Source organism: Panthera uncia, chromosome B1 (genome assembly GCF_023721935.1).
Source record: "Panthera uncia isolate 11264 chromosome B1, Puncia_PCG_1.0, whole genome shotgun sequence".
Lineage (NCBI taxonomy): Eukaryota > Metazoa > Chordata > Mammalia > Carnivora > Felidae > Panthera > Panthera uncia.
The window spans coordinates 4753179-4777813 of record NC_064811.1 but is presented as its reverse complement, the minus strand read 5'-3'; the positions used below and the strand labels follow the sequence as shown (position 1 = coordinate 4777813).

Genomic DNA, 24635 nt, shown 5'->3' with positions numbered 1-24635 from the left:
CGGATACGAAATCGACAACGAGGTGCCATTTTCCACTGGTGACCAGTTACGCAACTATCACTACGCAGAGCTGCAGACTGCTTGCTATGAAACCAGGGGCACCACGAGAAACTGCCCCCCTCCCCCCAACCCTGGCTGCTATTACCACCCTGGGCGGGGCCACTGGGGTTCAAGTCCCAGTCCCACCCCCCGACCACCACGTGGCTGGATGGGAGTGACTGTGGAGAAGTCACTTAACTACCCCACGCCTTCCTTTCCCCATCTGTAAATGAGGATAACATTATCACCTCATTTTGGGTATCGTCTTAAGGATTAAATACGAGGCGATTTAACAGTGCCTGGAACAGAGTAAGCACTCAGTGGATGGTCCTGTTACTTTTGCTGCAGTTTGGTTGGAAATGAACGGGCAACACTGATGTGGTAATAAAGGTGGGAGGGGCTCTTCTTCCTCAAATTTCAACAACGCTTCATTATTTTTATAATAAATGCTGTTTAATTTTAGCTCTTTCCTCCAAGTGAAGTCCTAAGACCAACCTTAACCGTACCCTAGCAAGATGAAACCCACGGGGCGTTCGACCCCCGGCTGCAGCTCTCAGTGACCCTGGATAAGGTGGTTCATCCTCCCCAGCCTCTGGTCCCCCGCACCTGCAGGATGGTGCGGCCCACCTTCAGAGAACAGAGGACATGTCCTGCATTACACACAGGCAGGTCCAGGAGGCCTCCTCCAGGATGGCCTCACCCCAGGCCCCAGCCACAGAGGCCCCCTCCTCTGCATCGCTCATGGTGCCCCCAGGGCTCCTTGTCTCTCCCTGGCATGGAGGGATCTCCTTTGGCAGACGTTTTCCCACCGTTTTCCACAGGCTCAGTGACTTTCTGGCTTTCACTGCCCATCTTTCTGGAGAAAGATCTGAATCCACAGCGTGTGTGGGTTACACTCTCTCCAGGGCCGGGGCCCTACCTTCCCTGGGTCTCAACCCCCAGGGTTTATATTATGGGCTGATCTGCGTCCCCCTCAAATTCGTATGTCGAATTTGAGGACCTCAGACAGTGACCGTATCTGGAGACAGCGTCTTTACAGAGGTAACTGAGTTAAAATGAGGTCGTATGGCTGGGCCCTGATCCAATCTGACTGGTGTCCTCATAAGAATAGGGGATTAGGACACAGACATGAGAGGAATGACCATGTGAGGACACAGGGAGAGTCCTCAGAAGGAACCAAACCTTCCTGTACCTTGAACTTGGACTCCCAGACTCCGTTAAGCCCCCCAGTCTGTGGAACTTTCTCAGAGCAGCCTGAGCAAACTACTATAACTTAGCACATGACTCTTGGGTGGGCGAGTGCAGGTGGTAGAATCATGGGTGATCGAATGAATGAATGAATGAGTGGACAATCACATAGAGTACCAAGCCAATCTTCCTGAGACGTGAGTTTCTCCACGTAAAAAGCTTTACAGAGAGGAAACAAAAAGGAAATCACGTGTAAATACACATTGAACAACTCGCCTTTATTAAAAGGAAGGAAAAGACAAGAAAATGGTGACGTCCCAGACAAATTCAAGACACTTGGCTGCTGGGATCTCGGTGAACCTGTCAGAGTGGAGCCCAGCCACTGCTGTCCTGTGTTTCCAGGTGTCTCCCCTGATAGGCACGCAGGACCCCGCCTCACTCTGCGGGCCTCGGTGTCAGAAACTGGTCAGGAAAGAGCACGGGCCTTGAGAAGGAGCCGGGTTCGCATGCCCAACCTCCAGACCACGTTGGCTCCATCAGGGAAACAGAGCCCACCCCCGGAGGTCAGCAGCGAGGGACAAGTGCAGGGAGTCTGCTGTGAAGGTGACAGAAGAGCTAAAAGGCCAGACGCGCCAGACAACGGAGAGATAAGCAACCGGCAGGAGCCACTGCGGCCCCTGCGTCTCAAGGGACACATGAGGAGGAAGCAGGGACGCTGGGCCACAGGCAGGGGAGGACCACAGAGGAACCCCGGGCATGGCTGAGGCACCGCTGGCCCAAGATGTCACCCGGAGAGGGTGGCTCCCCGCGGTGGCTCCCGTTGGCCGGACCCACTTGGAAGCCTGAGCTGGGAGCCCGGGAGACTGTGGGCTCAGCCCGAGATGCGGAGCAGAGGACGGGAGGGAGCGGGGACCAGTGCGGGCCGCAGAGGCAGCAGGCAGGCTGCGTAGCACAGGCCGGCCGCGCCCCCGGCCACAGAAACGATTCGACACACCGATCTAACACGGTTACGGGGCTCGGATTCCTTAAGTACACAAGCAAGAGGTGCAAACGCCGTATTTACCTGCTTCTGAGCCTGGACTCCGACATCACGTGCTTGTCCACAGCTGCCAGCAGCTTCTGCTCTGAGGATTCCAGCTGCTTCCTGAGCACGCCCACATCCGTGTCTGGGCTTCCAGCTGCCGGAAGACAGCCGGGCTCCTCACCACCATCCTCTACGTCCTGGAATACCCAGCACGTGTCAATCTTCACATCAACGTTCATCACATCAAACCCATCGCTGCCGGGGGCTCTGACAACGTAGCTGAAGCTTTTCTCGGTCCGCCCTCTGGCTGCGGGCTCCATCGCGTGCATAGTTTACGGGTCAAGACTTAATGCCACGAAGTGGATCTGCGACTCTGACTTTCTGGAGATTTCCGGAGGCCGCGGTGCCTTCAGATTGTGTGGGACAACACCCTTTGAGGAGGGCAAGAACAGGTGAATGATTTATGAGTACTTCTGAGGCCTTGGGTTTCACTGGCACACACATCATACAATATGAATGAACGCCTCTCGTTTTACAAGCTGGCATGCCAGAACTCACCCAAAGCAAGACAAAGTTGCGGAAAAGTCACCTGAAATTGAACGCTTAATGCTGCGCACAGAGAGATAAAACGAGATTTCCGGGCAGGACCGTCAGAAATATAAATTCTCAGTGGTGAATGAAGTTCTATGCCTCTTCTCTGAGGACAGCAAACGTTAATCAGGGACCTAGAGCTCGCCAGGCAGAGGGGTGGGGGGGCTAGTGCTGCTCCGGGTATCGCCCGCGCTCCGGGTCACGTCACCCTAGCCGGCCCAACCATCCCGGTAACCCTAGGAGGTGGGCATCATCGTGCCCATTTTGTGGATGATGAGACAGAGGCTCCGGAAGGTAGAGGAGCTCATCCAGGCCTCACATATGGGAGGTGCTGGAGTCAGGATTCAAGACCGGGTCCAAATCCAAAACTGGAGAGGTAAGGAGTACACCAAGGCCCCGATGGGAAGAAGCATGTCCTGTGGGAGGGAGCCCACTCAGGACTCGGGTCAGTGGACTCAGGAATGGAGGACCGCAGCTGGCGGACCTGAGCACAGGCTTCCAGCAGGCGGAGGCAGCCTTGGGGTCAAAGCCCCGCGGCATCGGCAGGACAGGCGAAGGGAGTGGCCAGCCCCATGGGCACTTGGAGGGGAAATGAGGGCAGAGGACCGAAGGTGAGCCTGGGCCGTATCAGTGCAGGCCTCGAGCTCCAGGACAAAGACTCAGGCATCTCTCTGTGGGCAGCGGGGTGTCCCAGGGGTGTTTAGAGGCAGGGAGGGCCTGGTCCAATTTACCCTGAGGAGGGAGCACTCTGGGGCCTGTGGGAGGAAGAGCAGCCAGTGTGCTCAGCCTGATGCAGAGCAGTGCAAGCTAGAAATGCCAGGCTTGGGGCGCGCGGGTGGCTCTGTCTGTTAAGTGTCCGACTTCGGTTCAGGTCATGGTCTCAGGGTTCGTGAGTTAGAGCCCCGCGTCGGGCTCTGTGCTGACAGCTGGGAGCCTGCTTTGCATCCCCTGTCTCCCTCTCTCTCTGCCCCTCCTCTCCCCTTTTCAAAAAAATAACATTAAAAAAAAAAAAATACCAGGGGCGCCTGGGTGGCGCAGTCGGTTAAGCGTCCGACTTCAGCCAGGTCACGATCTCGCGGTCCGTGAGTTTGAGCCCCGCGTCAGGCTCTGGGCTGATGGCTCGGAGCCTGGAGCCTGTTTCCGATTCTGTGTCTCCCTCTCTCTCTGCCCCTCCCCCGTTCATGCTCTGTCTCTCTCTGTCCCCAAAAAAAAAAAAAAAAAAAGTTGATAAAAAAAAAAATACCAGGCTTAACTGCCCCTGTTAAAATAATGGAAAGGACTCCCCCCTGCCCTTTTTTACGGGAGCATTTACTTTAGAAAACTTGTAGGGGCACCCGGGTGGGTCAGTTAAGCGTCCGACTTCAGCTCAGGTCATGATCTCACAGTTCGTGAGTTCGAGCCCCACGTCGGGCTCTGTGCTGACGGCTGGGAGCCTGGAGCCCGCTTCGGATTCCGTGTCTCCCCCTCTCTCTGCCCCTCTGTCTTTGGCTCTCACAAAAAGAAATAAACATTAAGGAAAACTTGCATATGCTTTGTTCGGCTCTTTGAAATACGTGTAAATCTTTTTGAAAGCTAAATAAGCTTTTTGCCAGCTTTCTGACCCAGGGGTTGTCTTTCTGAAGACCCTGGGACCATCGCTTTGGAATGTAAACATCCAAGGATAATAGAACCCTGTCTCCCAGATCCTGTGGGAGGCGAGGGGCCTAACTGCAGTGGGTGCCTGGCTCCACACTGCAAAACCAGCCTGCCATAAAGACGAGAAACGTTTCCTTCTCCTTTGAATAAAGCAAATTAAGGAACACAGAGGATCACCCCCACGGCCAGGTGGATTTAGGGGGACTTGTGCGTAAAAGACGGTGCTGTCCGGTCCTCTGATTTGAGACCTGAGTAGTGTTTATCTTGAGGGCACGTGTGCAATGGACTGTGTCTGCTTGGCTCATAGAGGGGCAAGATTCCTTTCTGTCTTTGCAAACCTCTGAGCAGAATTGCCCATGATGCACGTCACTGGTTTGACACTTATTCAATACTAAACGTGCTTTCCTTCTTATTTACCTCTGTAGAGACGTTTTCCGGGTTGGGGGCAGATTTTGTTTTTCATACATTTTGTTTTTCATACATTTTGGTTTTCATACACAACAGTGGACCCGTGTGCTGGGGCGGCCCAGAGGGCTTCCGACAGACACGGGGTGGCCAGAGGCAGCAGGGCGGGGCGTTGGCCAAGAGGGGATACAGTGGGCCAGCTCGGACCTCAGGTGCCCAGGCCACGCGGCCTGGGTTCGAATCCCATCTCTGTGGCTTCTCTGACAGAATCCTGGGCAAATTACCTAACTGCTGGGCACAGTCTGGGGGGCAGAGTCTGGGGTCTTCAGAAGCCCCGAGCGCTTCGACGACCTCAGGGAGGAGCACCCCCAAGTGGGCAGGCCTCTAGCAGGTTCTGGTTAAATGTGAGAAAATAGGCTGAGACAAACAGGTCATTGTTTGGACCGGGACTGTCAGGCAGGGTTCCACCGGTCACATACCGGTTATGGGAGGCGAGGGAAATGCAGGAGCCAGAGACCTTGAGGCTTTCAGCCTCCAGGATGCAAGGGCGGGGAAGGAAGGGGGCAGGAGTGGCTGATGGGAGGAAAGATCATGAGTTTGCTCAGAAGGGTATTGAGCTCATGCTGGAGCACAGCGTTCGTGTCTCCAAGGTAACCAGGGCCCCCTGACAAGGGGCGGGGTGCACACACTCAGTGCACCTGCAGCCCTCCCACCCCCCACAGCGCCTCAGACAGTGTGGGGGTGCTTCCGGATGAGCTAACCCCAGAAGCAGCACGCACTCAGCCTTTCTCACGCCACAGCACCCGGCTCAGCGTGTGCAGGGGAAGGAAAACACACCCGTGCGCATCTGGGCCCAGAGTGAAGTAGGGCCAGCGGTCAAGTCCTCGTGCTCCAGGAGGACCCTCGCGTCCTGGCTCGCCTGCGACTCCCCCCATTTTAAAACCGGAAGTCCCACCTCCCAGGCAAACGGGGAGGGCTTGTCACCCTGCACCGCCGGTCTCCTGGCCCACAAATGCTGCCAGAACAACAGTGACGGGACACGGGTCTGCCCCCTGGACTTCTCTGCCCAGCTCCTCGCGGGTGGCCGCCGGCCACAGAGGAATTAGGGTGAAGGGTGGGAAACCATGCATTGAGGCCTCATCACATGCCAGGAACTTGACCCGGCTCTCCCTTCATCCTGCCCACAGATCTGCAAGGAGGGCGGTGGGAAAGGGTGGACCCAGCCCTTCTCCTTTCTGCATGAGACGCTGACCTGGGGACCGGCCGACCTCGGAGCTCTGCTGCCCTGGGAACCACACGGGCATGGAACTTGGGCTGTGCTACGAGGTCACACCCACCACAACAGCCCCTTCCGGGAGTGGGGGACGCGGATGCAGTCTAGGTATGCATCTCGTGAGCCACCAGAGCTCTGAGGCCCTCCCGAGTTCAAGGGCTGTCGTAACCGAGCCTGTCCCGGGCAGGGACCTCGGAAGCAATGCCCAGGACTGTCACGAGAAACACTGGCGCCTACTGGGGACTTCGGGCTTTTCCGCCAGGAACGCTCCATACCTGCTTGCGTGGTCTCATTCCCTCGCACCTGAGCTGTCTCAGAGAATGGTTCCCGGTCCCCCGCGGGTTGTTTGGTCTCCTTGCAGGGCGAGTGCCAGGGAGGGAACCAGGGTCCGGAAGTCCTGCGGGTCTAACCGTCTAGTTATGCCCAACAGAGAGCAGGGGTGAGGCGTTGCATGGGGACCATCACCCCCATCCCCCGGAAGGAGTTAAGACTCGGGGCAGCAAGTACTTTGCCCGTGTCGGCTACAAGGAAGGGGGCCAGGCTGGGAGCGGACCCAGACGGGTCTGACTTCAAAGCCAACGCCATTCCTGTCGTCTGAGTGGGAGAGCCGAGCAGACAGAAGGACGAGGACAGGAGGGCGTGAGGACCACGCCCCTGGACGCTCCAGCAGCGGGGAGAGGGTGGGCAGTGCCATAAAAACGCTTCCTAGAGAGCTGTGTACACCGCCTGGACTTCTGTCTACTCAGCAGAGCAAGGGCTCTGTGCGCTGCCTGGGTCCCGGGGAAAACAGATGTGTGTTCATTTGCACTCCCTGGTTCCCCACTCCCATCGCTCCCTGGGATGCTCAGATGCCTGTCTTCACGCGAAGACACCAGTTCATGCACGTTCGGTCGCCGAACGGTGGTAAGTCGTGGGGGTTGGAGCGGCGGGTGCTCAAAAGAGAATGGTCTCTCCTCAGCTGTCCTGTGCGTGTTTGCTTAGAGCCCCCTCGGTTCTTCGATTTGGTTAGGACATCCCTCCCCATCGGGCCGGGGCGCCCCTGCTGCGCTCACGGTCACCGCCTTCTCCGTCCTCCGGTCTGCCCTTCTGAGAACCTTCCGCTCCTCCGCTGCTCCCCTCCGCGGCCCGAATTTCAGTCACTTCTGTCTCCTCCTAAGGCTCTTCTTACTAGAAATCACAGGCTCGCTCTCGCAGCCCAGCAACCACAGAGCAGCCAATCTTCCCGTCCTTGGGACCGACCCGTCCCCGCTACTGCTCCTCCCTTCCTTCCCCTGCACCGCCTCCTGTTTAACTTCATCGACTCTAATTCTGCACATCTTCCTTCCAGACGTTTTGGAGACAACAGTCACGTGAGCAGGGGCTTCTGGAGATGCTCACCCCCCCCCCCACCCCACCGAGAACAACAAGAACAGCATCACCCCAGGTCACTTCTCTCCTCGGGGGCTCTGCCTCCGGGGCCCGACTCTCAGCAGCCGCTGCCTGGCCTCCTTGGCTGTCCCGGGCGCTCCGTCTGCTCGAAGGTTCCATTCGGGGGCCCCAAGATCAGGAAGGGCTCCCTCCTCCACAACTGAGAGAGGGCGGCCCTGGGGTCAGACCGATGCGGGGGGAGGCTCGTCCCCCACGGATCCTCCACAGAACACTCCGCCTCCCGGCATCTTCCCTCGGCAGCGTCTTGCAAATTACAACCAAGATGCGAGGCAGCGCGGGTCATGGTGTAGTCGGGGACTGCGTCCACCTCCTCTGTCCTCGCTCCAGGGACAGTCATGCTCTGAGACTTTCACCGTGTCCCATCCAGGAGAGTGATGGAGCCTGTGGCTTCTTTCTTGGACATCTGAGGTCCTTGGATCCGCCCTCCACAGTGGGCAAGGCTCCTGCCCCTAGTCAGAGTCCTGCGCTCGCTCTCTCTCTCTCTCTCTCTCTCTCCCCCTGGTGGCCACCCGCTGGATCAGCTGCACAGGGCTCTCGAAGGGTTTTGCTGACCGGGGCTTGACTTCGGGTTCAGATCACAGGGACACTTGCAAGTCACTTGGCTGACAGATTCCAGGTACACAGAGCACAGTTCATGGAGACATATGTACAGAAGTCTGCGTCCAGGGGAGGCATGCAGTGCGGGGACAAGGGCTCTGGCCTGGCCCCCGACCGCGCAGTGGCTCCCCAGTGACTCGCTTTCTAGTAATTGCACTTACTTTCCTGGTATTCAGGTCTCTGCCCCTTGGGCTTCGATGGTGCCAGAGTGGGGGCTCGGACGTGGCCCCGAGCTTGACAAAACCCCCAGCATCTTCGGGGCTCCTACAGCTCGGCCCAGCCAGGACCCAGCCGTAGATCAAAAGGCCTCCTCGTCAAGTACACGTGAATTCTGTTTTCAGTCTCTGGCTTGAAGGAGCTTGTTTTGCCGTTGGATTTTGGTGTGAGTGGGGTTGGGGATGCCGCAGGGACTCAATGTATTCCATAAGCTCTTTTTCTACCCTGTAAGATTAAAAAAATAATTTGAAACGACGCAAAGATCAAGGGTTCAAATGCTTGGAGAAGCCCCTGGCCTGTCTGTCCCCCGCCCCGCCCCCACTGCCCTCCTAAACTCTCCAGCTGAGTCCACTGAGGGACCTCTGCCGACAATGCAGGGGAGGAGGAAATGGGACTCGGATGGCCTGTCCTCCAGCACCTCCCCCCACCTCCCTGGCTACTCCCACTCCCCATCCGACGCGACCTGGGATCATTCCTTTACTCACTGCACAAACACTGCACGAACATCGACCACGTGCCGAGCCCTAGGCCCTGGGACACAGAAGGTCCCAGGCAAAGCCCTGGCGTGCAGGGGGGCGGCTCAGGGCTTCCATGAGAACGTCAGGCAGGGAAGGACCTGGCAGCGGAGCTCAGCCTGGGGGTCAGGGCAGCGGATGGGCCCTGCGGGCATCCCCAGAGCTCACAGCGCTCTTGGCCTGGGCCAGATTCAGAGGCAGATCCTAGAGGCCCTGGGAGACCCCCTACCCAGGGGGCATTCAAGAACGAAGAGAATGGGGAGGGACATGGGCGCCCACGCAGGCACTCGGGTGAGATCTGGGCCCTGGGGACACGCAGGGCAGAGCCGGACCCCCTGCCCGGATGGCTCATGCAAGGTCCCCGCAGGGGTGAAAACCAGGCAGAGGCAGGGGAGGGGCAGGGAGCTGGGGCTCTTCACACGGCCTTCCTGGGTATTTTGTATGCGGGTCATGGACTTGGCCATCAGTCTCCTGCTCCTGAAGACCCCCGACCCCAGAAGCCCACTATGGTCTGGTCCACAGGCAACAGAGAGCACCAGAAGGCAAAGCCAAAAGAGAAAGGCGCTTTGGAAAAAACCCACAACCACCACCCCCCTTCTAAAGACGAAATACAACAGGGCAACCATGAGGTCCCATTGTCCCTTCTCCACAAAGAGCTCCCCCGACCTCCCTCCCAGGGGATGGGACTCGCCAGGGACCCCCGGATGGCCCCCCTTCCCCAGGGAGCCAGAGAGCTGAGGAATCTGCCACGGGCCACTTTCCACGGGCCACCTTCCACGGGCCACCTTCCACGGAGCCCTCATTGCCCAAGGAAGAATGTGATGGTCAGAAATGGGAGAAATTCGCCTTCTCAGAAAACCATCGTGTTTTGTTTGTTTGTTTGTTTGTTTGTTTTTTAGCAGTGAAATTGAAAGGATACCAACCCGAGTTCTTTGCTCACTGACGTCATCAAGGCCACAGAATGAATGCTAGTGAGAAAAACAAAAAAAGGAACAAAAACTATAAAATAAGACCAAAAGAAAATGAGGTGGGGGGGGAAAGAAAAGAAAGAAAGATGTAAGACATGTGGTTTGGGATTCAGTGACACATTTCACAAGAACTAATGCACTGGGGTGGGGTTCGGAAGGAGGACAGGAAGTGAGCTTCAGAAGCTGACCTCACTGGGACCCCACCCTCCAGAAGGCCTCGGCACCCCCCCCAACTGCGCCCCCCAACGCCCAGCTGATTCAGCCAGACGGGGAGGCTTTGGGTGAGGACATGTGGCTTTCTTCACCCCAGGACACTTTCTAAACAGGGAAGGACCCTCCGATGGTCACGGTCGGTGGCCCCCAGCAAACACCGGACATGGCGGGCCCACCAGGATCAGGGGTTTCCACCCGGGGTCACAGGTCACCCAGACTGACCTGCCAACATGCAGAAGCCCTCCCTTAACACCATCCCCGCCCAGTCTCCTAAGAGATCATTGTTTAAAATCTTTTGTGCCATTCAGTGACTCTGCTTTCATTGTTTTTTATGTTTATTCATTTTTGAAAGACAGAGAGAGACAGAGCATGAGCAGGGGAGGGGCAGAGAGAGAGGGAGACACAGAATCCGAAGCAGCTCCAGGCCCGAGCCATCAGCACAGAGCCCGACGCGGGGCTCAAACCCACAAACCGCGAGATCATGACCTGAGCCGAAGTTGGACGCTCAACCGGCTGAGCCACCCAGGCACCCCTCAATGAGTCTGCTTTAAAAAAGAAAACAAAAAATACAGGGCTCCTGGGTGGCTCAGCGGGTTAAGCTTGCGTCATGATCTCGCGGTTTGTGGGTTTGACCCCCACGTCGGGCTCCGTGCTGACGGCTCAGAGCCTGGAGCCTGCTTCCAATTCTGTGTCTCCCTCTCTCTCTGCCCCTTTCCCCCGATCATACTCTCTCTCTCTCTCTCCTTCAAAAATAAATTAATATTAAAAAAAAGAAAAAGGAAAAAATAGCACGAAAACAGATGGCAAGGGAAAGGAAAAATTATACAGGTCAATTTGAAAGTACACTTTGCTTTCTTCACTCATGACCTGTTTTGCTCAAGAAGGAATGCTGCTCATTAGGTAGAACCTATCGGAGCATCATCGGGGGTTTTGAAAATCATTCTTTTTCCCCCCAAAAAAAGCAAGGTAATCGCATCCCTAAATTATTTATTGGGAAATTTAAAATCCAAAGAGGCAGCCACCAAGTTTCACACAAGTTTTAGAATCATTGGAAGTTGGAGCCGGACGGGACCTATGGAGTCACCCAGCTCTCATTTTCTTTCTTTCTTTTTTTAATGTTTATTTATTTTTGTGAGAGCGCAAGCAGGGGAGGGGCAGAGAGGCGGGACAGAGGATCCGAAGCGGGCTTTGCGCTGATAGCGGTGAGCCCTATGCGGGGCTCGAACTCAAGACTGTGAGATCACGACCTGAGCTGAAGTCGGAGGCTCAACTGACTGAGCCACCCAGGCGCCCCTCCCAGCTCTCATTTTCTACTTAGGGACACTGAGGCCCAGGGAGGGAGAAGGGCCTGCCAGGACCACCCAGCCGGGTGTGGCTGGGAAGGGTTCCTGGCCACTGACATGAGCCACCGATAACGTGGCCGGAGTCACTTCCCAGGAGTGGCCATCGCACACATGCACGTTTGGGCGTTTCTTGTGCTATTGGCCGGACCAGGAGTCCACCTGCTCTGTGTGCCAGCCTTGGGGACTCCTTTCTGGGACCAAAGGAGACAGACCAACCCGCACACATTTGCTTTGAGAAGAGAGTAAAAAAGAGGCAGAAAGGGGGGGGAACCAAACATTGCCCAGTCCTCCTCCTAATCAAAAAGGCAGCCGGCGTTATTCTATGTGTGGGCCGATCCCACCTTTTAAAACTTTAACCGGCAGAACAACGGTGGCACGTTTTAAGTCTTTTTGCCATCAGGTCCTGCTCTGTGACCCATTTTGCCGACTCGAGTCCTAAAGCCACGCTGGGGGGCTGAGCGGGAGAACCAGCGTTGGTGACCCACTGACTGGTGTCGGGGCCTGGGGCTCAGACCTTCACATCCCCCCTCCCAGGTAGCCTCACAACCACAGAAGATGGGGAGGGCAGATCAGAACCCCCAGGCCGGAGCAGAGGGATAGATCCCCCAGTGGGCCAAGGTGCACCTGCCTGCAAAGCCAGCTTACGCCCAGGACGTTCTTGGATCGAATCATACAAAAGATCCCCTTGGGGCCTCAACATAGCCCCAGGAGGTCTCAAAGTGGCCATCCGGAAGATGGAGACGCCAGGAATGCGCTTAAATCAGAATCCCATAGGGGCTCCCCGGGGCTGTGGCGGGAGAACGGCCCCAATCCCTGTGTGCGAGCCCTCCAGCCGCGACCCTCTGCTGCCCCCCGGGGGACACCGCCGGTTGTGCGGGCCGGAGGCACTGAGTGGGAAGTGAGGACACAGGAAAGGGGGGTCTGCCTGTCCTGAGGGAAAGGAGAGGAAGCTTCTAAAAGTGGCTTAGCATCTGTAGAGCTGTCCTGTCTCCTTGGGCCCGCTGTGTTTGATTCCCTCCAGGACAGAGAGGGGCCGTCATCCCATTTTTACATATCCTCCCTGAAATCTGCTCTCCGGTGACTTCTGTGACTTTGTCCACGCACAGTTGGGAGTTGGGTTGGGAGCTGGCTTCCTCTCTCCTAGGACCCGCCTCGGAGACCTGAAGCCCACAGATGCCCTTTCTCCCTCCTCTTCTCCGGGGTGACTGCACATGAGCCTTTGAGATTCAGACGGGGATCCCCTCCTCATCGTCCCCGACAACCCCCGGACGGGGCTGGAGCCTTTGTGTGGCTCCCACGCGTGGACTTACCTCTGTGGCACACAGTGCGCAATTACAGGCTCTGCCCTACTTGTCTGTCACTCATCTGGCAAAAGTGTGGGGATACCCCATTCCATGGTAAGAACGCTCTTGGATGAAGGGATGAATACAAGGGGGTCCCTGAGCTCAAGGAATCTGTGGTCACCGGGTGGACGTGCAGGAGGTGGTGAGGGCACAACAGAGCTTGTCCGCCTAGACCAGCAAGGGGGGGGGGTGCTGCTGGAGGGGCTGAGGGGTGGCCGTGGCACCTCCCAGCTGTGGGATCGGGGTCCGGTGTCTGAATCTATCTCAGGCCGGGTCTCCCCACCCATCAAGTGGTAGCAACCCAGAGAGACAAGTAGGGGGGGGCTCGGTGTCCACATGTGACAGGCCAGCCTTGCTCCCGGCTGGGAGGGCAGAGACTTCCAAGAACACACGACCTGGTTTTGGCTCACGGGAATCATCAAAGGGGAAGGCGTCCGCGGGACGTAACCGAGGTCCTCACTGGTGGCGTCACCAGCCTGGTCAGCCCAGCCTGGCTTATCAATCCAGAGATGGTCACCTTGTCCTTCCCAGTGAATTAGTGTCAGATGGGTTCAGCGGAAGGTCTTTTGTGGGGGGGGGGGGGGGGTGGGGAGGGGAAGGCATCCCCCCTACTCCGTCCACACACACTAAGTTGGTCCCAAACTGCACTTCTCTTCCCCAGATAAACATTTGAAGGAGCTACTTCTTTGGTGGGTGTGCCCATTGGGGGGGGCGGAGCATGGGGCCGAGAAGGGAGGCGGGAGGAACAGCCTATCCCCCTGCACTGTAACACTGGAGCCCAGAAGGAAAAGGCCCCACGGTGACCCGTCACAGAAGGGAGCCTGGGGGGTGGGGGGAGAGGGTCCGAGCGCCCCAACTACCTTCTCCTCAAGCTCCTTCAGGTGTTTCTTCTGGACCTCCAGCTTACCCTCCAGCTCGCGGATTCTCTGAAACACATTACCGCATGCGTCAGAAAAAGTAAATTTTCCAGGTTCAAGATTTATTCTTTACTTTGATCATGGCGTAGTGCACGAGCAGAGAAGCGTGCAAACACAAGGGGGAGGCTTGACTGGCTTTTCTACGGGTGCAGACCTGTATCTCTAGCACCCAAATCAAGACAGAGGGGCGCCCCGGCACTAGGAGGGTCCCTCGGGCCTCCGACCTCCTCCACTGAAGATTGATTTGGCCTGTTCTTGAAGGCGCTCGGAATTGGAAATATACAGCGCGGACTCTTAAGATGGGATCCCTTTAAAACAAACATCACGCCTGGACCGAGACAGGAGGTGCCCTGCACCGGCTCATAAAGACTGCGGATTCGAAGTGACATGAAATGATATACTTGGGCAAGATTAATCAGCTGGAGCCGGGCAGCTGCGGCAGAGGAAGCAGGGGCCACCCTACCACAGGCACCCCAGCCTCTTAGAAGCCCACTTAGCACCAGGTTCAAGGATGACCAACCAGCCCGGCTTGCTTAGCACATTCCTGGCTTTGCCCCTGAAAGTCTGGGGTCCCGGGAAACCCCTCCGTCCCGGGAAGCTGGACCAGGTGGTCACCCGCCTCATATGCCCCTTGGGGCACTCGCCGCCCCCCCTCGGTGGTTTACAAATCCATTCCTTCCTGTTTCGCACAGTGTCCCACCCAGGTGTCCCACACGTGAGACCTTTTCCGGATGGTCACATGCCCAACAGTCACCCCTGAAGTGCTGGTACCCTGACCACGGCCCAGCTGGTTGCGGCCTTGCCGGGCCTGAACGGAGATGGAGAACTCAGTCCTGGAGAGAAAGTGCTCAGGCTGGAGGGCGGGTGATTCAGGTCAGTCTAAATAAGCATGTGGCCTCCACGGACCCTTAGCCAGGCCTGGGGAAGCCTTCTGAGGGCTTGCGGATCGCTGTGCCCCCACCGGTTTCCAGCTCAGTTTCTGGGGGCCGATCCTGAGAAGCTGCGTCTCCAGCAAGTTCCTGAGTGATGCAGATGCTGCTTGTCTGGGGACCCACTTTGAGAACCACCTCTACGGACACTATGCCCGGGGCCCTAAGGAGTTTGTGGTCCAATCAGGGTTCAGACAGAAGCATTGATACGAGTACCGAGATGGGGCACAAACATCACGGAGAAAACCAGGCAGGGGAGGGAAGGGGGCGGGGTGCTATCCTACGTGGGTGCTATCCTACGTGGGTGCACCCTGGCAGGTGCACTGGAGCCCAGAGGGCAGAACAGCGGGGGCACTGAGCTGTGGGGCTGGAGGGGCAGGAACAGGCGGAGCCCAGCCCAGGACTCACAGTGGTTCGACAGACTCCCAAGCAGAGGGAACTGGGTGTGCAGGGAGGGAGGGAGGAGGGGGACAGAGGCGGAGCTTGGAGGGTCTGGAATGTCCCCTTGAGGAGCTCAGAGACTTGGGGGAGTCATGGGGAGCCTGTGGTGGGTTTCCAGCAGGGAAGGGATGAGAATTTGGTTTGGGAAAGATCACGCGGGTAGCAGAGAAGACACAGAAGATGGTTTGTCCTCAGAGATGAGGCCTTGGGCAAGTGATTCAACCTCTCTGGGCCTTGGTTTCCCGATCTGTAGATGGGGGGGGTCACAGTTTGCCCGCGTCTGAGGATCTAACAAGTGAATCTGAGCAAAGGGCTCAGAGCAGGGTTGGCACAGAGTAGGTACCCTGTCAAGGATCAGCAAACCCGGGCATTTCTAATTCTCTTCCACCTGAGGGAAGCCGTGTGGACCTCAGCGTGGCCGTGACCGTCCCCCAAGGATCCCCTCACACGGTGAGGAGGCAGAGAGCACCTGAGAATGAACACAGAGCTCAGCTGGACTCTGGCCTGGGTCCTGCGCCCCAAGCTTTCCAGCTGGTGGATGTTAGGGAGTCACGTGATCTCTTGAATCGGAACCCTCTTCTCTAACATCTGCACAGTGACCCCAGCCCCCGAGGGTGAAACGGGGACCCTGGGGTGGGGCTGGGGGAAGGGACTCCTACACTACCGCGCCACGTGGAGGGAGGGTGGCGCTTTACAGCTTTCAAAGGACTGGAGAAAATCCCCCAGGAACAACTTCTGGGCTTTAAGGAAGAGGTGCCTGGCCTCACAGCGTCGATATGCCGACGGGGGAGACGGTCAGGTAGTGAGAAGCGACAGGAAGGGAATAAATCAGGGGGGACAGCTAGTTACACAGGGCAGTGGGACCGGCGGCTCTCGGGGGTACGTCTGAATGGAAGCCGTATGACAGAAGAAGCCTGTCCCTCGCAGGGCACAGCAGGTGCCAGCCCAGGTCACAGTGGGGAGGGGACACAGTCAAGAGGGCCAGGCCACACGCAGCCTTGGATTCTAGTCCAAGGATAAGGGGACAACTGGGGGACTTCAAGTAGGGGACAGCCCCTTCCCAGTCCTCAGGTGTCAGGGTCCCCAGCAGAGCTGGCCCAGGTCCTCGGCCCCCTACTCTCAAGCTCCCTGTTATCATTGCCAGGCGTGACTCTACAAGGCCAAGGTTTGTCTTCTCCCTTCTCCCTTCATAGCAAAGGTCGTCTGGGTGGGGAAGGTCAGGTGTGGCAGATATTAACTCATATGTGTTCAGCTCTTAGTTTGTGGCACACACTTTTCCCAGCACTGCATATAAATTCTCCACTGACCCCCGCTCAACATGCTGCTCTCACTGTCCCCATTCTACAGGGGAGGACGACACTGAGGCTCGGGTTACACTGTAAGGTGGGGGCTGGATTTGAATCCAAACCTGTCTGACCCAAGGGCCTGTCCTCCTAACCCCATAGCTTTCCGCATATAACCAACGCACTGCATTTTACGTTCCTAGAAGGAAAAAAAAAAAATCACTGTGATGCATGTTTGAAATGCTCGGGCCCTTAACCCTCTTTTCTCTTTGGGGGAAAAAAATGCAGATTTTTCAGTATTATTATTTTTTTTAATGTCAAATGTCTGAAGACCCTATCAAATTAGAACAGACCATTGCAAAAAGCAAGCCGGAAACTCAAGGAGTTAGTCCGATGTGGAGAGCAGAGCATTGGACGTGAACTCAGAGGTGGCCACAAGTGGAAGGGCCACACTGTTCTTGGGGGCTGGCCTTTATCCAGCTGCTTCGGCCACTGGGCCTCTGTTTCCCCATCTACCAAACTGGGTTGAAGACTTACAAATTGGGGCATTCTGTACAAACTGCTGTTTGGGTGATGTTCATTACAACTACCAGGTCAGATTTTTTTAAATCCTACATACGGCGGGTGCTACTTTTGAAAACTCTGGCTTATAGACCTCAAGCATGGTGGCCCTGTTCCCACCCCAGGGCCTTTGTACATGCTGCTCTCTGCACAGAGCCTTTCGTGTCGTCTTAACCCTGTCTGACATCGTTGGCACTTATGTGTGCTGCGAGTGTCCCTCACTGGATTACAGGAACATGCTCTCCATGAAAGCAGCGACATCGCTCACTGCCCCGGCCCCAGTAGCCGGACCCGTGCCTGGCACATGATAGGTGCTCAGCAGGTAAATAACCGTTGAAGGGAAGCAGGAAGCCGCAAAACCTCGCTTTTACCGATGCCCTGTTGTCCCTGGGCTTGCTGTAAGGACACCCTCCCCTCTGCTCAGGCATCAACCCCCCCCCACGACCCAACTCCAGGAAATTCTGTTGCAGGGAACAGACGTGCTGTGAAGTCTGAGCGCCTTTTTCGAAGGCACCGAGATGCCGGCCGGGGCTCCCATGCCTGGTGCGGTTACACGTGTGGCGCTCGGCAGGGAGGGGGAGCCGTCTGGGATAGGCTTGCACCACACAGGGACGGTTTGGCCAAGCATTTCCACCTGCGGGGTGACAAGCACGGGACCCTCAAGGCAAAGCCTGGCGGTGGCACCGCTCCAAGCTGCCCGGAGGACAGATGGAGAAGCTGAAGCCGGAGCGTCAGGACTTGCCGTCGATTCGGGAGCCGAGCCCCGGGCAGCGAGGAGTTGGGCCCTGCCCTCTGGATTCCATGGCACGTTGCGACGGAGGAGGGGGCTCACCTGGGCTGGGCTGACTCGGCAACAGGGTGAGGAAAGGAGGGCAAGAAGGAACGAGAACGCATGTCCTTCCAGAACCAATGAAGGGAGGAGACCCTGCTGTGAACAGAACGGTGCCCCCCAAATTCTAGGCTGAAGCCCAGCTCCCAGCATGACTGTATCTGGAGATGCGACCCTCAGGTGATGGTAAGGTTAAGAAGGTTAGTGGAGGTCATAGGGTGCGTCCCTGATCTGGTAGGACTGGGGGACTTCTAAGAAGAGAACGATCTCCCTCCGACCTGCTCTCCCTCTCTTCCTCGTCCTCCTTTGTCCCCCTTTCCCTACCTCGGGCACCCCTGGCCATTTGAGGGCACAGAAGGAGGCCGTCTGTAAGCCAGGAAGAGTCCTCACCAGCAACCGAATCAGCCAGCCTCTGGCTCTTGGACTGCCAGCCTCCAGAGCCGTGAGACACAGATGCACGTTCGCGTCCTGCCCGCGGCGTTTTGTTACGGTTCCCCGGGCGGATGGAGGCGGGACCTTGCTCCCCTCTGCTCACAGCCCTGGATCTCTGTTGACGACTAGCCCAAACTGAGCGAGTTGAAGCTGCACGGAAATCACCTGGGAATCTCGTCAAAGGCAGCATCCGATTCGGCAGGTCTGGGGTGGACCCGGGGGTCTGCATTTCTAGCAGCTTCCAGGTGACGCCACCGCCGCTGGTCCACGGACCACACTTTGAGTAGCAGGGATGGACGGAGACGGGGCTGTTCTACAAAGGGGAGGGTCTTCCTTTTACTGAACACCCACCATGCTCCAGGCACTAGCTAATCGATCCGTGTGTCTTGCCTCCTCCAAGCCTCAGAGGGGCGTGCCATTCAGTGACTTTGTCAATGTCGCCCGCCACACGCAGACCCGCGTGTTTTCATAGAAGCCTACCCTGTACCTTCAGCAGAATTTTCAACTCATTTGGAGAGGAACCGGAGACAGTGGAGCACAATTTGCAGTGCTGGGTCAAGCCATTAACTTTCTCCACGCTTAGGTACGTGAGAAAAGTAAAAGGAAGTGATGTGTCCCATGTGATCCTAGCTGACACTCCAAAACCCTCCTGTTAAAAATGGTTTTTCTCTCTTAGGGGGTCCCAGTCCTCAATCTCCCTACGCGGGCAGCTTGGATTTCTTCCTTTTTTTTTTTTTTTCCTTTTTCTTTTTTAAAACACCCAGCTCCCTTCCTTTCTTGGCACACGGGACACCGTGCGTTCCCCAGGAGTCACGGCCAAAAGCCGCAATGCCCCGTGTCTTCAGGATGTGCTCACTGGCCCCTCGTACATTCCAGACTTAGACCGTCAGAAGCACTTCTGTGAGATTCGGGCCCTCGAGTCGGGTAATGACCTCTCGGTTCAAACACACGCATGCCGCTCTGCTTTGAGCTGGGTTCTCTGAACAACGCCTCCATTCACCGCACGGTCAGCAGGCCCCACCAATGAGGCCCGGTGCTGGACATAAGATACCAGCCAGCATCGGGCTCCTGCTCACCCTCTACACTGGCAGTAAAAATAGCCGCCTACCCTTACTGGGAGCACTTCACCCATGAGAGTCCATTTAAACCTTACAACATCCCAATGAGCAGGCGTTATTACCATCCTCAGGAGGAGACTGAGGCTCAGATAGGTCAAGTCGCTTGGCCAAGGCCACACAGCTAGTAGGAGAATAGGGTTCAGAGCCATACCGTCTGCTCGCAGCGTTTGTGTTTTTAAGCACTCTGTCACCCCAAGCTGACGGCGCCATGTTGCGCTGCCGTCTGAAAAGCTACTTATCCCCCCTTGAGGACCACCGGGCATCTTCCTATTTATCTTCAGACCCGGCTCAGTAACGCCCTGCACTGGGCGCCTCGCCAGCCTTGCGGAAGGAGACCCTCCCCTGCACGTCTTCAGCAGGTGCATTCTGGCGCAACAGCCTCAGCCACAAGAGTTGGTCAGGATCTGTGCTGTGTTTGGGGTCCCCACCGGGCTGGGGGTGCCCCAGGCCACTTGTCACTATTGATGTGACAGTAACAGAGGCGGTTCAGTGACAGTGTTCTCAAAGGCAAACGCCCACGCCGATATCCCTGCGCCAGGATCTCCTTGATGGTAACTGACCGTAAGCCCTCCTCTCCCTCCCTCTCTTGCCTCCCTTTCTCTCCCCGCTCCGCCCTGCAAGGCTGACAATCACTCTGGTCACTGTCACCTGCAAATTCTTGGTCTCCATCCCAGTGGCCTCTCCTGAACCAGCAACTGCCCCACCTACTTGGGGCCACGGGGATTCCTAGTCCTCCCTTCTGTCTCCGCCCCTCCCGCGGTCCTCATGTGAGCAAAGGTGGCCTGACTCTCTTCTCCCCTCAGCACCGTCACCCCCCGACCCTGCGTGAGGGCACAAAGCTTCACCACTGTTTCCTCCCCCCCCCCCCCCCCCCCCAGGCCCTGCTCAGAAGCATGAGCCTCCCCCTCGCCCGCTGGTCTGTATCCTGGCCTCACTCGTCCCTTCTGCACATCAGACCTTCTCAGTCAGTGGATGGATGCCTTTCCCTTCTCCTCCCTCCTTCTCCAGCCTCTCCATCCCCTTTCCCCTTGCTGTTCCAACCTGATCAGGAACCTCCCTAGTCGTGAAGACTCCCTCTCCGTCTACACAGGCTGTGTGTGCGAACGCGTGTGCACTCTGGAGGCACGCTGCTTCCGGGCAGATGAGCAGAGGCTGCCGGCACAGAGCAGGCAGCGCGGGGACGGGGGCCACAGCCAGGCGGGGGTCCCAGGGGCTGCCTGCGTGCCCTTTCAGCCAAACCAAGTCTTGAATGAAGAGCCCTCCCAGCCTGTTGGCCCCCCTTCCCTCACCACCTCCTCTCTCTCCTGCACCACGTGCAGTCTGTGTCCCCTTGTGCCTTCCCGAATCCCCTGGGGCCTGTGCTGTCTTCAGACACGACTCTCCCCTGCCCCTTCCTGACGCGTCTGCCTGCTCTGCCTGCCGTGACGTCGCCTCCTCCCCCTGGTCACCCAGGTCCTTTCTCACTTTTGGGACCCCCCCCCCCCCCGCCACTGCTAGCTGTGTGACCTTCAGGCACTCGACTTAACCTTCTTGAGCTCTAGTGTTCGCATCGAGAATGGACATCATCGTCCCCACCCTGCAGAGGGGGAGGGCGGCAGTCAAGGGTCTGCAACCGTGAGCGCTCAAGTGTCAGCATGCTGCTGCCACCTCTTTGTCCCCATGGTCACCCTGGAGGCCTTGCAGCCAAGCCCACGTCACTCACACAGGACTCCAAACCTCGGAATACACTTAGGTTTTCGGAGTTAACAACTAATAGGGCCTCCGGGTCCAGGGCTCAGATCAGCCATCGTCACGACATACAGCAAAAGAGCAAACGGCTCAGCAATGCCTCTTGGCTTTAAGAACCTGATTTTTAGGGGCGCCTGGGTGACTCAGGAGGTTAAGCGTCCGACTTCGGCTCAGGTCACGATCTCACAGCTCGTGGGTTCAAGCCCCGCGTCGGGCTCTAGGCTGACAGCTCGGAGCCTGGAGCCTGCTTCAGATTCTGTGCCTCCCTCTCTCTCTGCCCGTAACCCACTCGCATTCTACCTGTCTCTCTCTCTCTCTCAAAAATAACTAAACATTTAAAAAAAAAAAAAAAAAAGAACCTGACTTTCAAATAGAACACAGATGCAGGAGGTGGGGGACCCAGGGGACCCCCGGCCTCGGTTTGCATCACCGCTCAGCCAGGGGGCGGGGCCTATCCTTGAAATCAACGCGCATCAGAAAAACGGTTTGCGGACCTCGCTCCGCTTTGCCAGGAATGCACCTGCCATGTTGGGAGAACACGCCTCACTGCACGGAAGCTCGCTTCGCTGCCAGCCGCCCATCCAACACGCCTGGAGCACCCAGGGGCCCGTCGGAGGGGTCCGAGGCTGGGAAGAGGGCAAGGGGCACCCGGCGCCAGCCACCTGCCCCTCACCTGCTGGGCCTGCTGCAGTAGTTCCATGCGCTCCCGCAGAACCTGGCTGTCGAACTCGCGGCTCTGCCTCAGGATCTGCCTGCGCACTTTCTCCACGGCGGCCTGCAGATCCTCCCGCTGGCCCTCGCTCAGCGCCTCGCTGGCCCTCCGCCCCGGGTCCTGCTGCAGCGCGTTGTACAGCGTGGCCTCCAGCTCCTGGATTTTCTGAGTGGCCCAAATCACACAGACAGCGCAAGGTCACAAACGGGTCGACAGTGACGGCCGGGACACTGCAGCTGAGGGAGGCAGAGCTGAGGAGCTCAGGCAGGGAGGGGAGGCGTGCGGGGTCGGGGCTCGGGGCGGGGGGGGGGGGCGCCTCGTCGAGCAGCCAGCAGACACGGGTGGCGGGGAGCGAGGGAGCCCCTTTCGGGCCCCGGGCGCAGCAGCTTTTGGAGAACATGTCTCGCTCCATTCGATCGAGATGCCCTACTCTGTGCGGGAGGGGACCAGGGCAGGAAGAAGAAATAATCGTAACCGCCCCGCAGAGCGTGTGATTCAAGAGACTTTTCCTTTTATCCTCGGCCCCCAATGCATTCTCCCCGCTCCTCGGGAACAAATCTCCCCTTTGATCATGGGCGTCAGCGGGGGAGATATGGGTCAAATTGCACCCGCGTGGTTTTCAGCCAGCTAGCGAGGAATGCAATGTCCACCCACAGCAAATAGTAACCACGTTCTAACCGTGCCCTCCCCGCAAGACACCGCGTGTTAGCGAAGCGGATGAGAGGTTAGTGGCCGGTCGAAGGCACCTCGTGAAAGGCAAGAGTTTTAATCGTTAGAGGAAGCTATTTCTTCCCAACTTCACCGTAAGACACTTAAAATATAGTTACCTCATGGGAATATCTAGGGACAAAAGAGAGAATTATCTCCTTCTCTGCCTCCCTAAATCCGCCCCCCACAGCGTCCTCAGATGCCAACCCTGTCATGGGTCAGGCTGCTGGGTCTGCATCCGCACCAGTAACTTCCCCACCTACCTAGGCCTCGGGGATTCCAGCTCAGGGACCTTAGGGGCTAAGGAACGGTTCCTTGTCTTCCCGAGACCAGACAGACCGGTCTTTAGTTTGGGTGGAAAGTGCCAAACAGAGGCGAGAGGTGGCTTGAGGCCGCCCCTCTAGCCTGCGTGGCTGTGTGGACCCCCCCGGGGAGGTTCCAGACCCATCAGGCCAGGCCTAGTCTTAACCAACAGACATAATCACCTTCCCCTCTCCCGGCCCCAGAAGGTGGGAGTCTGCCCTCCGACCCAGCCCAGGGGTCCCCATGCGGGGTGCACAGGGAGCCTGCCTGTCCCTGTGCCCTGCTGGCTCACCCCCTCCCCGTTCAAGAGCTGTCATCAGCTTCCAGCCAGGATCCCACGCCCCCCAATTCCGGAAGCTCCCTTGTGGACCTGCCCCATTTCAGAGCAATGTCAAAGGCACACAGGCCAGCAACGTGGCACCTGCCGTCCTCACTCCTGCCCGGGCACACGACACTGTCACCCTCTGGGAGCGTGGCATTCCCCTGACCGTTCAAGTCACTCCAACACGGCATCAGAATGCAACCTCGTCACGTGCCTGAAATCCCACCCGAGTCTCTGGAACGGTCTGGGACTGCACGTAGTTCCTACAGCATGGCAGGGTCAGCACGCCCAGGGGCCTCCTCTGCAGAAGCAGGACTCTGAGGGTCCCCCAGGGCCCTCCTGCCGATGGTGCTTAGACAGCCAAGCGTGGACACCAAGCTTTTCCAAAATGTGTTGAAAATCGCCAGTCCCGCACGATGTCCCTTGAAAAGATGGCCCACGAACCATCTGACAATTGACAATTTCCTTGCTTATGATCCTCTCGGAGCCCCGGCCTACCCATCAACGTATTCAAGGACTGAAGAAGCCCTTCGGGGTTTTCCGAACTTATTCGGTTGCCTTGAGAGCCTGTGAAGCCCTCCCAACTCCCCGCTCCTCAGGAACAAGGGAACACAAGTCACGTTGCTCGGAGATTTCCGGAAGTGCTCGGGGAGGCAGCGCCGTGTGACAGACGGTGCGTGACGCCGGGAAAGGCGTTCACCGAAAGACCAAGGGTGGACAGAGTCGAGGCAAAACCAGCGAGGGAAGGGAAGGAGGCAACCCTCCATGGGGCTCACACTCAGCAGGGCCCTCAACACCGTTATAGAGTCGTGTGCCCGCAAGTAAGCCCTGGACGGCAAACGTCAGACCCAGCAAGGCTCAATCCACCGGCCTACTCCCTCTGGGCTCCATGCCATCCACACTCCCAGGCAGGCCAAGGGCCTCAAGGAGGCAGGCGAGCCCTCACCCCCAGCATCTCCTGTCTGCACCAAGCCCGGGCCACCTGCTCTCCATCTTCCGGACATGCTCATGGAAACGAGGGTTGGAAAGTCATTTTTCACGTGTTGACTCTGTAGGTCACAGGCACTAACCCATTTTGGAAAATAATTTCAACCACAAATGACCCGGGCAAAGACTGACTCGCGGCTTTGGGTACAACACCGCTTCTTCCTGCAAGATGTGACCCTGAGCTCTCTCGCTCTCTGTGCCGTGGGGACACCCTGGCGGTGCCCCTCCTGTCTCCTGGTCTCACTCGGTGCCAGGAGTGTCCTCAAAGCCCTATGACATATGATCCTGGGCATGATCCCATTTGAAGCTACTCACCGGGAAGCCCGGAACAGATTGTGTGACCCACATGCAATATTGCACAGGACCTCACGGCAGGTCCCTCTGGCTCTAACGATCACCTGCCTCTGCTCAGTGCTCTGCCTCTGTGTTCCTTGGTGACTGACCCTCGTTCCTGTTTCCAGGAAAACTTGCTTGGTGGGAGGGTGATGCATAAATAAGTATTTAAGTACAACCAAACACAGAAGAGAGACGCTTTCTTCTCACGCATCTCAAACGACTACTGGCATTGGATGCACATGTCTAAAGAA

The 24635-nt window shown here is 57.3% G+C and overlaps 1 protein-coding gene across 1 annotated transcript in view; it reads right to left on the bottom strand.

Moving 5' to 3' along the window:
• CB1H4orf50 (chromosome B1 C4orf50 homolog) overlaps positions 1 to 8656 on the bottom strand; it is a 55005-nt gene extending 46349 nt beyond the window's left edge. Inside the window, exons 1-2 of the mRNA XM_049632625.1 lie at positions 6431 to 8656; positions 2291 to 2682 (exon numbers count right to left, since the gene is read on the bottom strand). Coding sequence (XP_049488582.1) covers positions 2291 to 2580 — 290 coding nt within the window. The 5' untranslated portion in view covers positions 2581 to 2682; positions 6431 to 8656. The remainder of the gene's footprint in view (positions 1 to 2290; positions 2683 to 6430) is intronic.
• Between the last annotated feature and the right edge of the window lie 15979 nt (positions 8657 to 24635).